Genomic DNA, 13981 nt, shown 5'->3' on the forward strand with positions numbered 1-13981 from the left:
TGTCATTGCCAACAAAGGGTATATAACAAAGTATTGAGATGAACTTTTGTTATTGACCAAATACTTATTTTCCACCATAATTTGCAAATAAATTCTTTAAAAATCAGACAATGTGATTTTCTGGATTTTTTTTTTCCTCATTCTGTCTCTCATAGTTGAAGTGTACCTACGATGAAAATTACAGGCCTCTCTCATCTTTTTAAGTGGGAGAACTTGCACAATTGGTGACTGACTAAATACTTTTTTGCCCCACTGTATTTCATATGAAAAATGAGAGTTTTTCAACACGAGAAGATAAACTTCATATCTTCAAGCCAACATGTAAACTCAACAATTCATTGATTTCCTCATGAGTGACGTATTGTCAAATGTGTCACTCAAATGACCCGGATGGGGCTCGTATGAAAAACACGAGTGGTGCATTTCCCAGTAAACCACTCGTGTCTGTATAATATAACCCTATACACTTCATCCTGCAGTCACATTATCAATAAATACAAGGGAACCAATAACAGGCGGTGCACTTCAGATCACGAGCAGCTCCTTCCCTCCGTACTCTTCTCTCCTCAACATTCTGGTAAAAGTTAATCTTTGACTCATCTGTCCACAGGATGTTGTTCCAGACTTTTACAAGCTTTTTTGTTGTTGTTTTTGACAAACAAATCCGGTCTTCCTGTTTTTGAGGCTGAACAGTGATTAGATCTTGAGTCTTTCCTCTGACGAAGGCCTCTCTTGAGTGTTGACTTTGGTGTCATCTACACTAATACTTTTGCTACTTTTATGCCTGGTGCCCACACGATTCTGGTGTTTTCGAGCACCAAAAGTAGAGACTTTTGGAAACTCTGCTAGCCTTGTTCTCTTCCTGATTGGGTTTTCCGAGTCACGATGCATCCTTCCTTAGTTCATCACGCTCCTACAGTGTTGTTTTTGGCAGCCATTTTTGATTTAGTTTGTCTTTTGGACGAAATGCTTATTAGTTTTAGTCACATTTTAGTCAATTCCATCCTTGATAGTTTTGGTCTAGTTTTAGTCGACGAAAACAAAGGGTTTTAGTCCAGTTTTAGTCAGTCATTCATTTTAGTAAAAAAATAATTACTTTAAAACATTAAATTAGGCCAATACAGAGATAGGAAACTGCAATCGAGGTTGACAGGTTGTGCATAACATACTCTCAAAACAGTGTCTCAAAACAAACTTGTTTCACTTGAACGTAAAAAGTATGTCAAATATTTGGGTTTAATAATCGATGACAATCTTTCTTGGAAGCCTCGTATTGATTTTATTTGCAACAAAATAAGCAAGGTTGTCGGCCTTTTGGCCAAGCTTACACGTTTTATTCCACTACATACCCTTATGACATTACATCGCTCTCTGATTCAACCTTATTTAACATATGGTCTTAGTTCTTGGGGACAGGCTTGTAAAACTCATATAAATAAAGTATTAATCCTACAAAAACAAGCTTTAAGATTAATCCATTTTGTTGATAATAGAGAAAGTGCCCTTCCATTGTTTTCCAAAACCAATATTTTACTAGTAAATCTTTTCTATGAATGTATTTCTAAATTAATGTATGATGTTGTTAATCAAAGTGCACCCTCAAACATTTGTAAATTATTTTCTTCTATTTCTAGAATCCATTCTTATAACACTAGGTCATCTTACTCCAAGAAATTATATACTCAGTATTCTCGTACAAATCTACAAAAGAACTCATTTTCCCGTGTTGGTGTTAGGGTATGGAACCAGATTCCAACTTCTATAAGATCTTCATCTAAATTGTCGTTCAAGAAAAAAGTCAGACACCACCTTTTTTCTGATTTAAGTAGATATGGATAGGATGTCGACATCTCCAAACTCTTTCTTTCTACATAACTTTATTTCTATATATCATTAATATATATTTTAGTTTTAACTTGAAATATTTTTTTAATACCATGCATGAATTATTATCAGTATGACAAGTATACCCCTCTCTTTATATATATATATTTTTTTTTTCAATGTTATTGAATGATATATTACTGTACCTTTAAATCGAATAACAAATATTGTCTCCTCTTTTTCTTTTTGTTACCAAATAGTTAACTTGTCAAGTATGTTTTATCTTTTTCATACATATTTAAGTATTATATTAATTCATATAAAATATTTTTTCTCTTTGTAAACGAGTCTGCTTTGATTAGCAGTGCACTATTTGCAGACTTGTGTAGTCTATTATATGTTTATATGTAATTGAAATAAAAGATTGATTGATTGATTGATTGATTGATTGATTGATTGATTGATTGATTGATTGAAGTGTGTATGCGCTCTACATAAACGCTGTCTAGTGCAGACATCCCAAGTCTCCCGGAAGTTCCGGGAGTCTCCCGCATAATGATAGTGGAAATCCGGATGCTCTTTGTCTAGCATGCGCTACATGAACAGGCACACACGCAGACTCTCTCGCTCTCCCGCGCGCACTCCGTCATATGCGCGATGCAGACATTAATGTTTCGCGTGCATGCGCTGTTGGAGGAAACGCCATGCATTTTGACAGTCCTATAGCCAACCCACTAACATTTTCGTCTCGTCTCGTCAACGAAAACAGATACGTCTCGTCATATTTTCGTGAACAAAGAGTTATGTTTAGCTCGTCACTGTCTCGTTTTAGTCATGAAAAAAAGGTGCGTTAACGAAATCATTTCGTCATCGTTAACGAAAACAACACTGCGCTCCTATCACGCGACCCTTTTCCAGAAGAAAACAAATGGCATCAGCTGTTTAAACTGGCACAGGCATGCCCAGTGTATCACACAGAGATGTGATACGCTTTATGCGACTATGGACAGAGATTATTTCTAACACGGAGCCAAGATGCTCATCTGGACATAGATCGGTTTCATTTTAAAAAGGTATTAGTGTGGGCGCAAGCCACTGATACAGATCCACCTTCCTCCTGCAGGATGTTCTTTATCTGGCAAACTGTTGAAGTGCTTTTTTTCCCCCCTTTGATCAGAGAAAGAATTCTTCCATCATCCACCACAGATGTTTTCCGTGCTCTTCTGGGCCTTCTGCAGTTCCTGAGCTCACTAGTGCATTCTTTCTAAGTAGTTAAAGAATGCAATATCTTAGGAAAAAAAATCAAGCCATTCTGTAGCTGGGAAGTGATTTAATTTGAAGGGATTAAAGTAAATAATGTGCATGAAATCGCTGGCTTCGCGCAGTCAAGCAGACAGAGGAAGTCCGTGTGTGTGCGCATGTTTCCCTTTGAGCGTGCACTGACCGTTCCATCATTCTGTCGCTAAACGAACAGCTGATCACACCGAGGTGCTCGCTGACCGCCCATATTTATTAGTTTGATATTTCCTGTGTTTCCTTTCCTTCGTATAGAACATAACGTCTTTTCTTCTCGCTTTCTTTCCGTTACTGTAGTCGGTCTTTCACGTCTCATTCTCACACTCACGTCCTCCATTTTTCTCTCCTGTTTCAAATGTGTATCACACAATGCCTTGTGCGAACGGGGAAAGCCCACCATGTGATGTAATGCATGACGTAGTATCTTGTATCGGGTCATGGTGAAGCAGGAAAAAAATAGCGGAGAATTTAGAGCCACGTGGAGATAAATTCAATTAATTGTTCTATTTTACAAAAACTAATAAAATTGGAAGTCTGTGATTCAAATTCAGTAGCTTTCGGTCACTAAACAAAAATAATTGGGTGTCGGGGGGGAAAATTCTTTTTATGACCTACACTTTGAGCTCATATTCATTATTTAATTCTAACTCCAATAGGCTCCACATCATGCGTATATGTTACAGGTCAGAATTGTAGGTCAGGTGGAATTTTTCAACCTAGGTGAGAACTTTTAACCCGGTTCATAATTTGCTCCTTGTATCTATCTCGGGTTTGGTTCAGGGTTCGGCTTTAGGAAGAGTTTGTATTTTAAGCTACTTGATGATGTAATAAGACTGTACTCATTCATAAATTCAAAATATTTAACACTCCTTCTACTGCAATCATTGTTGGTCTCATGGTTAAGGTGTTGGGTTAAGAACCAGAAGGTTCCGAGTCCAAATCCCGGTTAAGTATGAACAAGTAAGTAAGTATCCTCAGCTGGCAACTATATCTATGCTCTAAGTGCTTAATACACCCTCACGAAATTGTCCAAGTCTGGTGATCAAGGGTCGTAACTCTGGTAAAATGCGACTGAATTGAACGAAGCTGCAATACGTGTGTTACCAAAATATAAGAAAGAACCCTGTCAAGTTTCGTGAAATTCCTCCAAAAATTGTAACCTTCACGGCTCGACATTAACAGTAGCCTGGTTGCCCGGGGCAACCATTCAATAGATTCGGACAAAAAGACTCTCACAAATGCTTGCCCGATCGGGCAACTACCCAAATATGTCAACTTATGTGAAAAACGATGTTTATTCATTCATATTATGATGAAATTCCATCATGATTTGCGATTGTTTGACTCGGAAAGACCGCATCCATGTTATCATTACGGGATGTTCAACAACTAGCGGAATTCACATTTGCACATCGCGGGCTCGCAATGCAGTTTCCCATTGCTAATAATTATCGTGGAGTGCATATTCAGTGTTCTATTCAGACCCTCCAGGATTTCGCAATGTTGCGATTTGCAACTTCAACGCAAATTTAACCAATCCCCACGAATTCAGGGCGGTGTTGCAATTATATCCAATCACCGCAACTTTCCCGCAAATTTGACCAATCGTTGGCGTCGTCTTGAGGTGACGTCGACAAACTACCTTCCGCCTTACTTCCGTGTATACGTTCAAGAGAAGCAGCATGTGCGCAGTGTTGCCAGATTGGGCGTTTTTAAGTGCATTTTGGCGGGTTTTGAACATATTTTGGACTGGAAAACATCAGCAGTATCTGGCAACACTGCATGTGCGAGTCAGTGTTTATATAGGCTTAAATTCTGTTACTGAAAGTGCGTTATGTTTACAGTGAAGGACTGTGTGCACTTTACATTATTTTTTTATTTAATACAAGAAATTAATGGATGCCAACATTTTTGCCAAAATGGTATTTTATTTTCCATTGTTTAGGCAGCTTCAGCATCATACTGTGAGATTCTGTTCAAATTGTTTTTTTCTTCTATGAAGCCTGAGCCATTTATTTTATTAGTTTATAATTATTGTTTAATTTAGTCTTCAGGAGAGACTGCCTGCACACAGTACTAGTATTAATAGTTTTTTTTCTTACATGAAAGCTGAGGCATTTATATTATATTTTAAGGTAACTTCATGTTGTGCTGTGAGGTTCTCTGCACTTTAACTTTTGAGCCAACAGGTGCATTTGGATAAGTAAAGCCTATTTTTCTGCATTTTTGTAGTCCTGGTAATCTTTTATATTGGTAAAGTTGTTTATAGGACCATTTCTCAGTGTTTTTGTTTTTTTAATCAATAGTTTTTCAGTAATAACTTAATATTTAACATATCACTCAATTTTAATCACAAAAAGAGAAAATCACAACAATTTCTCACAACTTTCACTTCCTCCCGCAATGTAATCGCAACAAAAACCTAAAAAACACCGCAACTTTCATCGCAATTTTTTGGAAAAACCCCGCAACATCAGACATTTTAGCCCGCAACAATCACAAAAAAGGCCAGCGGAATCCTGGGGGACTGATTATTGGTATGTCCTTCACTACATGACTAATTACCGCATTACTCGCACGGGGCGCTAGTGTCAATGCTTGTTGATACAGACAGCGTCTGAGAAGGTTGAATAAATTAAAAAAAATAATATGTAATATTTGGGCAACCATGTTCTGAGTTTGGGCAACCAGATTTCTACAAATGGTTGCCCGAATGGGCAACCATGTCTCAAAGTTAACATAGAGCCCTGTGAGAGGAGTTGATTTCAGAACGCGAGCACCCTTCCCGGGATGGACATCGTCACGACTTCGGACCTTTCAGCCAGCGGGGGATAGAAAGAATATTTACCCAAAAAAAAAAAATGCTAATTAGGTGAATAGGTAGGCAGACAGACAAGAAGAAACACAGTAGATATAAAAAGTCTACACACCCTGTTAAAATGATCGGTTTCTCTGATGTAAAAAATTGAGACCACGATAAATAATTTCAAAATACTTTTCCCACCTTTAATGTGACCTATAAGCTGTACAATTCAACTGAAAAGTAAATCTGTTCGGGGGGAAAAACATAAAAAATAAAAAACGTACAATAAGCAGGTTGCATAAGTATGCGCACCCTTAAACTAATACTCTGTTGAAGCACCTTTTGATTTAATTACAGCATTCGGTCTTTTTGGGTCGGAGTCTATCAGCCTGCCACATCTAGACTTGGCAATATTTGCCCACTCTTCCTTGCAAAAGCGCTCCAAATCTGTCAGACTGTGAGGGCGTCTCTTGTGCGCAGCCCTCTTCAGGTCACCCCACAGAGTTTCAACTGGATTTAGGTCTGGGCTCTGGCTGGGCCGTTCCAAAACTTTTTTGGGGTCGTTGTCATGCTGAAATATGAGATTCCTCTTCATCTTCAGCTTTCTAGCAGACACCTGAAGGTTTTGGGCCAAAATTGACTGGTGTTTAGAACTGTTCATAATTCCATCCACCTTGACTAAAGCCCCTGTTCCAGCTGAAGGAAAACAACCCCAAAACATCATGCTGCCACCACCATGCTTCACCGTGGGTATGGGGTTCTTTTGGTGATGCGCAGTGGTGTTTTTGTGCCAAATATACCTTTTGGAATTGTGGCCAAAAAGTTCAACCTTGGTTTGATCAGACCATAACGTTTTCCCACATGCTTTCAGGAGAGTTGATGTATTTCTTTTTTTCGCAAAATTTAGCTGGGCCTGGATGTTTGTCTTTGACCCTACCTCATAAGGGGTGTTCACACGGCAACTTTTACTCCAGTGTGGCACCGGGGCTGCCCCGGTAGAGCGTTCACATGGTACAAAGTTATAGCGGTGTCGCCCCTGAAAGCTGCTTAAACCGGTGCAAATCTAACCCTGCTCGGGAGGTGGTTTAAGAAATTTACTCCGGAGTAAATGCTAGTTTGCGGGGCAGCACCGATATAAAATGGAACGTCTGAACGCTACAGGGGTAGACTCGCTACGCGTGAGGAGAGTTGATTACATACGGGCATTGCATAATTTGCATCCTGGTATTTTGCGCTTCCAAAATGGCGAATATCAACAACAACAGAACTGCGTGTCTTCCAGTGTTGCCAGATTTGGCAGTTTTAAGTGCATTTTGGCAGATTTGAACATATTTTGGGCTGGAAAACCTCAGCAGTATCTGGCAACACTGGTGTCTTCATCCACGTTGTTTTCCCGGCACTTGGTGATGCCATGACAACCGGGAAAAGGAAGTACATTTTCACGCATGCGTATATTTCATTTCCGCATTATTACTATCGTATAGCACGATTGCAAAAACTGCCGTGTGAACGCAAGTGGGGCTGCACCGGTGCTCACACGCTTCTCTCTAGTAAGCAGGTTTGTGACGTGTGAACGCTCCACAAAATTTACACCGGTGTAAGATATATCGCAACAAAATACATCGGTGCAGCATCGATGCAAATATGTGCCGTGTGAACACCCCTATAGTCCAGGCATATGGAGAATACGGGAGATTGTAGTCACATGTAGTACACAACCAGTACTTGCCAGAAGTTCCTGCAGCTCCTTCAGTGTTGCTGTAGGCCTCTCGGCAGCCTCCCTGACCAGTTTTCATCTTGTCTTTTCATCAATTTTGGAGGGACGTCCAGTCCTCGGTAATGTCACTATTATCCCATATTTTCTCCACTTCTTGATGACGGTCTTCACTGTGCTCCATGGTATATCTAATGCCGTGGAAACATTTTTGTACCCTTCTCCTGACTGATATCTTTCAAAAGTGAGATCCCTTTGATGCTTTGTAAGCTCACATGGCTTTTGCTGGACGATGCAACTGAATAAACGTCAGAACTTTATTTGGGGAGTCATTTTAACTGATGGCGGGTGTGAACCCAAAAGACTGAATGCTGTAATTAAATCAAAAGGTGCTTCAAGAAAGTATTAGTTTAAGGGTGTGCACAATTACGCAACCAGCTTATTGTACAGTTTGTTTTTTGTTTCCCCCGAACAGATTTTTCAATTGAATTGTACAAGGTCACATTAAAGGTGGGAAAAGTTTTGAAATTGTTTAGCACGGTCTCATTTTTTTTTTTTACATCAGAAAAACCGATCATTTTACCGGGGTGTGTACACTTTTTTATATCCACTGTACTTGGCAGGTGTTGACCGAGAGGACGTGGATGGAAGAAAAAAGAGACAAAAGAAGTGATGGACAATCCCTTTTAAGAGTCTTAGATAATCTAAAAATCAACTAGGTTGAAATTTTTTGACCTGTAGCACATACATAGAATATGAATGACCGCCGGTCCAAACACACGACAGAGTGCGTCACTGCAGCAGAAATCAAGGACCTTAAAAATGAAACGAATCAACGTGAGGATAGTCGGCAGTGAGGTCTGAGTGAAGTGCTGCCGTCCTACTCACCATGTTGCAGAGTCCCTCGTGTATGGTGCAGTCCAGAGTGCCGAACTTCATCTGGCCATGAAGCTGAACAGAGGCTTTTCTGAGTTCAGGAAGCAGGGCACGACACGGGGGACACCACTACAACACACACACACACACACACACACTTACTTATCAAGGTGCATGCTAATCCAAATGCTCATCATGGCATAGCTGTAAAGCCTGCCCAGGGTTCTCCAGAAAATCTGAAGTAGCAGGCTTAAAAAAATAAAAAGTAGGTGGCACTGGAATTTGCATAAATGTGAAATTTACATGCCTTCTGGTGCATTCTCAGCTAATGAATTACTAACCGTTTCCCTGTAAAATACTTGCAAAACACGTATGAAATTTCCCTCCAGATGTGTGTGCGCTTGGCTTTCTCAGTTCCCCGCTGTAGTACGCTGCCTGGCTCGGTAACATAACTACATGGTGAGCTTATTTGGTGCACGTGTAAATGTACTTGATGTGCTTCTGGTATGGTATTGCTATGGAATCAATTTTGTGCCAAAATGTTCATACAATACTTTTGAAATATCAAACAAAAACGACAAATCAAAATACAAAAAAAAAAAAAAAAAAGTAAATTTTTTTAGACTGGCAAACAAATTATTCGTGTAATTGTGCAAAATATCAGTCTATTACTCTTCAGAAACCTTTTATTTTTGTTCCGCGTCTTTCTCAGTTTTGTTTGACGCAATTTATTTTGGTTGCGATTCCAGCTTTCTCGTTTGCGCTCCCTGACTTTTTGCTTGCAGTTTTGGCACAAACTTGACGTGTGGGTGGGCTGTCCAGGAACGCATTCCCATTGGCTAACTTGTGTTTGACTGACAGCTACGCTCAGCCATTCCCTACTCGGATTCTGGCGGACTGTTTGACGAGTGACCGATCCATTGACGGTAAACAAGGATCGAGTGGACTTCAGTGGCGACTATGATATTGAATTCAACCGCTGAGGAAACCGCTGGTCGCCGGCACTTGTGGACGTCTCTGCCTGACATTCCACGAGTACATCAAGTAATTCTGCATCACGCAATGTCAAAAGGTGGTTTGCATTTGTACTACAGGTCTGTCGATTACATTGGAACCACTGTGCATTGTGATAACTGCATGCTACAGCTTTCATACCAGAACGTCAAGGACGTAGTAGCTCCTACGGCCAGATGAGCCAATCAATCAATAAATAGCAGTACATTTTGTGTAAGAATGATTCAGTTTAAAAGCAGCATCATTGTACTGCACGAGATCACATATTGCTTTCACGTGAAGGACTCACCGGGGCGAAGAAATCCACCAGCCAGGGCTCTTTCTCGTCCCGAGGGAAATTCTCTGGCCGCAGTGTGGTAACGTGGGCGCTCACGCTCTCTTTAGCAAACGCCACAATGTTATACAGCGCGTCTTTACCTGAGGACAAATTACGAAGACAGATACAACAAGGCTAAGCACGGAAAAAACACAGCATTGCTCGTTCCTGAATCATCACAGTGATGAAGCTTTGCATCAATTACGTTCTTGAAATGAACTGGTTTTAGAGCCTCACACACTTCTCTGACATGTGGAGACATTTCCAGAAAAAACACATGGGACCGTTAGGTCTTTGAACGCACCGTGGTGGATCTCGAAGTTGTGAATCCCGAGGCCTTTAAAAACAGCGACGCAGGGTTTCTGGATGTAGAGGGACGCGCACAGCTCCGACTCGGACACGCAGTCCACCTTCCCGACCTGTACAGATTACACAGGACAACAGGAAGCTGCGCCCATGAAATAACAGAACTACACAATCGTGATATTATACTGTACATATATGAATAGACAGGAAATCTATTATACTGGGGGGGGGGGGGGGAGTAAATACACAGTGTATATATTATATATTATATGGACACGAGTGTTTTACTGGGAAATACACCACTTGTATTTTTCATCCGAGCTCCATCCGGGACATGGAGAACCGAAACCGCAACATAAATCTCTACATGTGACTCGTGAGTTATTTTGATAAATTTGGGGACTCTTTGTTTGGGAATGTGTCGAAATAATCAAAAGAAAAAAAAAAAAAATCGCACATTGGCTTGAAGATATGAAGTTGATCTTCTTGTGTTGAAAAACTTGCATTTTTCATACCAAACACATCACGGATCTGAGGGACATATTAGAGGTCTGCGCGGGACAGAATTTTCAGTCCCGCTCCCGCCCGCTCCCACATTGTGCAGTCCCGCTCCCGCAAAGAATTATGATTTTCAGTCCCGCTCCCGCCATATTTTGTCCCGCTCCCGCCCGCAAATCCCGCATGATGCAGACATTCGCGTTATTTCTCACGAAAGTTCTTGTCATTGGCCTGGGGAATTAAACATGCTGAGCTTAGCTGAGCTCTCCACTGACCGATCCTTCACCTAGCGCACGTAGCGAGGGCGCGGGTTGCCAGGCGGCATGCGCAGCTGAGGCTTTACAGAGATACCCAACACACCTACCAAAATCTACAGTGGATATTAAGAATATTGTACATTGCACATAGCTTATATGTCACTCCTCACATTTACATTCTAGGAAACACAACTAGGCCTATAAGAAATTAATATAATTTAAGACACAGCGTGATGGTGCCCCGCCCCCTACTTTGAGTGGATTTGACTCCGCAGCAACAAAATCAACGCATTTCTCCACGATCTTTGCCTTCAACGCATCTGTCACTTTTGCGTTTTTCCCTCTGAACTCCAAAAATTGTTGTCCTTTTAAGACAGTACATGCATGGCAATTCAGGCCTGATGTACCTGATTTATGGCCGTTGTATGTCAGAACCTTTTGGCACTTATCACAACAAGCAAAGGGCAGCTGATTTCCCTCTGCATCGTACACGAGTGAGAACGACTTCCAAGGCCGAATCCCATTTCACCCCTTGGACCAACCCCTTGGCCCTTCCCCTCCATTTTGCGCGTTCACGTGAAGGGGTAGGGGTATCCCAATCCCAGTTAACGCGGAGGGGTAGGGGAAGGGGTAGGGCTTCTGTACCCCTCCAAACGGAGATTTTCCTGGAGCTGACTCCGAACGAAGGGGTTTGAGTGATTTCCCACAATGCCATGCGGATTTCAGAGAGATTTCATGCGGATTTCAGAAAGATGGCGGTTCCCGCGGCGAAAGATTGTCATAAATGTATTTTCTCCATTATTTACGTGTTTTAAGTTGTTATCCAGAGGAAACACGCCGCTTGATTCGCTTTCGAGCTGAGAATGAGCAGCGATTTCTGAAATCCAAGCTGCTGCTAAAAAGCTTTGGGAGTGAGTATTGTTTTCGGTTGCTTGACTGCGTACGTTTTGTTCTGTTATTCTCGCTTTTATTGTTTACATGAGTGTTCTGACACCTCATTCTGTCGGATGTGGTGCACGAAGCGCCAAAGATATCCCATTCAGTGGTGTTAGTTAACAAATCACACCCTGCCAGCAGAGATTTCTGGTTCTGGCTCTGACTGGAGCGGCTGGTCGCAGCCAATGACGCATTTGGTCGCGTTTTGCTAACGTAAACGCTGACGGAGGTACGCGATAACACATGCGATCGTTGAAGGGCTATCCCAATACGTAAGGGTTGAATTTCAAGCCCTATCCCTTGTAGCTCAGTTTCAAGGGGAAGGGCCAAGGGGAAGGGGGAGGGGAAGGGGGAGGGGTAGGGGTAGAAATTAGAATTGGGATTGGGCCCAAATGTCTGATTTCAGGACTCTTGACTTTTTAACAGTAAATGTACCTCTTTTTAAAGCAGCACTTACTTCTGAAGCACTGTGAGCTTCACTAGAGGAGCTCTGCTCTTCTGCCATGATCGGAGATCTCAAACACGGAAGAGCGGAAAGAAATTGGAAACGTACGCGAGATTAGACCACATCCGCAAATTTAGGCATCTTAAAATGTTTTTATTAATGCCAAATAAAATATCCAGCACAAATTATATATGATAGACATAAATTAGTAATTTATAAATTTTATTTTAAACACGTTTTTAGTTAGCGGGACTGCAGCTTATCACCTCTCCCGCCCGCTCCCGCACTGTGCACTCCCCCTCCCGCGCGTGCCCGCAATGAGCTTTCAAAATTTGTCCCGCGCCGCACTGCTTTGTGTTGGGTCCCGCGGGACTCCCGCGCTAGGACATATTAAATAATATTGGTTGGTGTTGAGTGGTCCATCAAATATATTCCGTTATATATGGGTCCGTCTCAGAAACTGGTCTCTCATTTGGGACGTTATGGCCAAAAAATAAATTTTCTAATTTTACTATTTTTTTTGCATTTACCGAACACTCAATGTTTCTTTTGTCATGTTTAATAAGAATAAAGATAGTATCTTGCTTTACCTGGCCACCACTGTGGAACATTTTTTTGATTACAATTCAAATGCTTTTGTAAAATTGATTTCCATATAAAATAACTACATCATGAAGAATTAAAGCCCCTCCTTCACAGATGAGTGAAAATATTGAATAAATTTCCTCTTTTTGGTTGCTTGGGTTAAAAATGCCAAGTTATGATGACTGAATTGATGATTCACTTAAATATGAATAATATGATACAGTTTGGGTATTTGATATGGCGAAATAGGACACAATGGAAAAATCAAGAACACACCGGAAAGATGAGAATAACGGCGGTGGTAAAAGAACAGCGACTGTACTGGCTGAAGGTCACGTGGGTCTCTGCTGCAGCGCGCGAGCAACGGGACATCACTACCGCACCGGACGGAGCGCGAGGCGGGGGCGGGGCAAAATGACTGGCCGTAGTAGATTTATTGTATCAAAAGTTCGATCTAAATTGACCATGGTTGCAAAATATTGGCCAAAAATACGCAAACACTACGAAATATGAAAGTAAGATGAAAAAGAAACATTCTGTTGCCTTATACTGCAACACTAAAACAAAATAAAACAGTCAAAACTCACCTTTTCAGTGATAACGTCCGAACAGATCACCCGCGTAACAGAAAGACCGCAAATGGAAGCACGATCAACTTCTAGCTGTTGGAGTGGAAAATTCCATTCTACACATGCAAATTGTTAATGTGTGTCCTTCTCCGCACACAAATAACACGCTACGGTAAAAAATAGACCGCAGCTCATTTTATAGCTCAGAAATTCATACAAGACCAGCTACCATCGTAACGTATTCTGTAAGAAACATATTCTATACCTAACTTTCAGCTTTCGTTTTAAAAAAACAAAATCGCAGATTTATAACTAAATTTTTATATGGCGTAGTGATTTTAAGTTACTACTTTTGGTGAGGTCGTGACCTTGACCCTGAGGTTTTCCATTTAGATCAAAACACACGATCGTATTGGTTTTGCGGAAAACGGAGTTACAACGGTGATCAAATATTTTGCATGATGTTTTATTACGGTTATGATTATTCTGTGAGCGCACCGATCCTTAGGTGTATAAAGTTACAGTTTAAAATACAATTAGTG

At 41.0% G+C, this 13981-nt stretch overlaps 1 protein-coding gene across 1 annotated transcript in view; it reads right to left on the minus strand.

Moving 5' to 3' along the window:
• Positions 1 to 13981, minus strand: part of dnajc10 (DnaJ (Hsp40) homolog, subfamily C, member 10) — a 139542-nt gene that overhangs the window by 66877 nt on the left and 58684 nt on the right. Inside the window, 3 exon segments of the mRNA XM_060928986.1 lie at positions 8526 to 8642; positions 9817 to 9944; positions 10148 to 10262. Of these exon segments, the coding sequence (XP_060784969.1) occupies positions 8526 to 8642; positions 9817 to 9944; positions 10148 to 10262 (360 nt within the window).

The sequence above is a fragment of the Neoarius graeffei genome, chromosome 9 (assembly GCF_027579695.1).
Source record: "Neoarius graeffei isolate fNeoGra1 chromosome 9, fNeoGra1.pri, whole genome shotgun sequence".
In the NCBI taxonomy this organism is placed as follows: domain Eukaryota; kingdom Metazoa; phylum Chordata; class Actinopteri; order Siluriformes; family Ariidae; genus Neoarius; species Neoarius graeffei.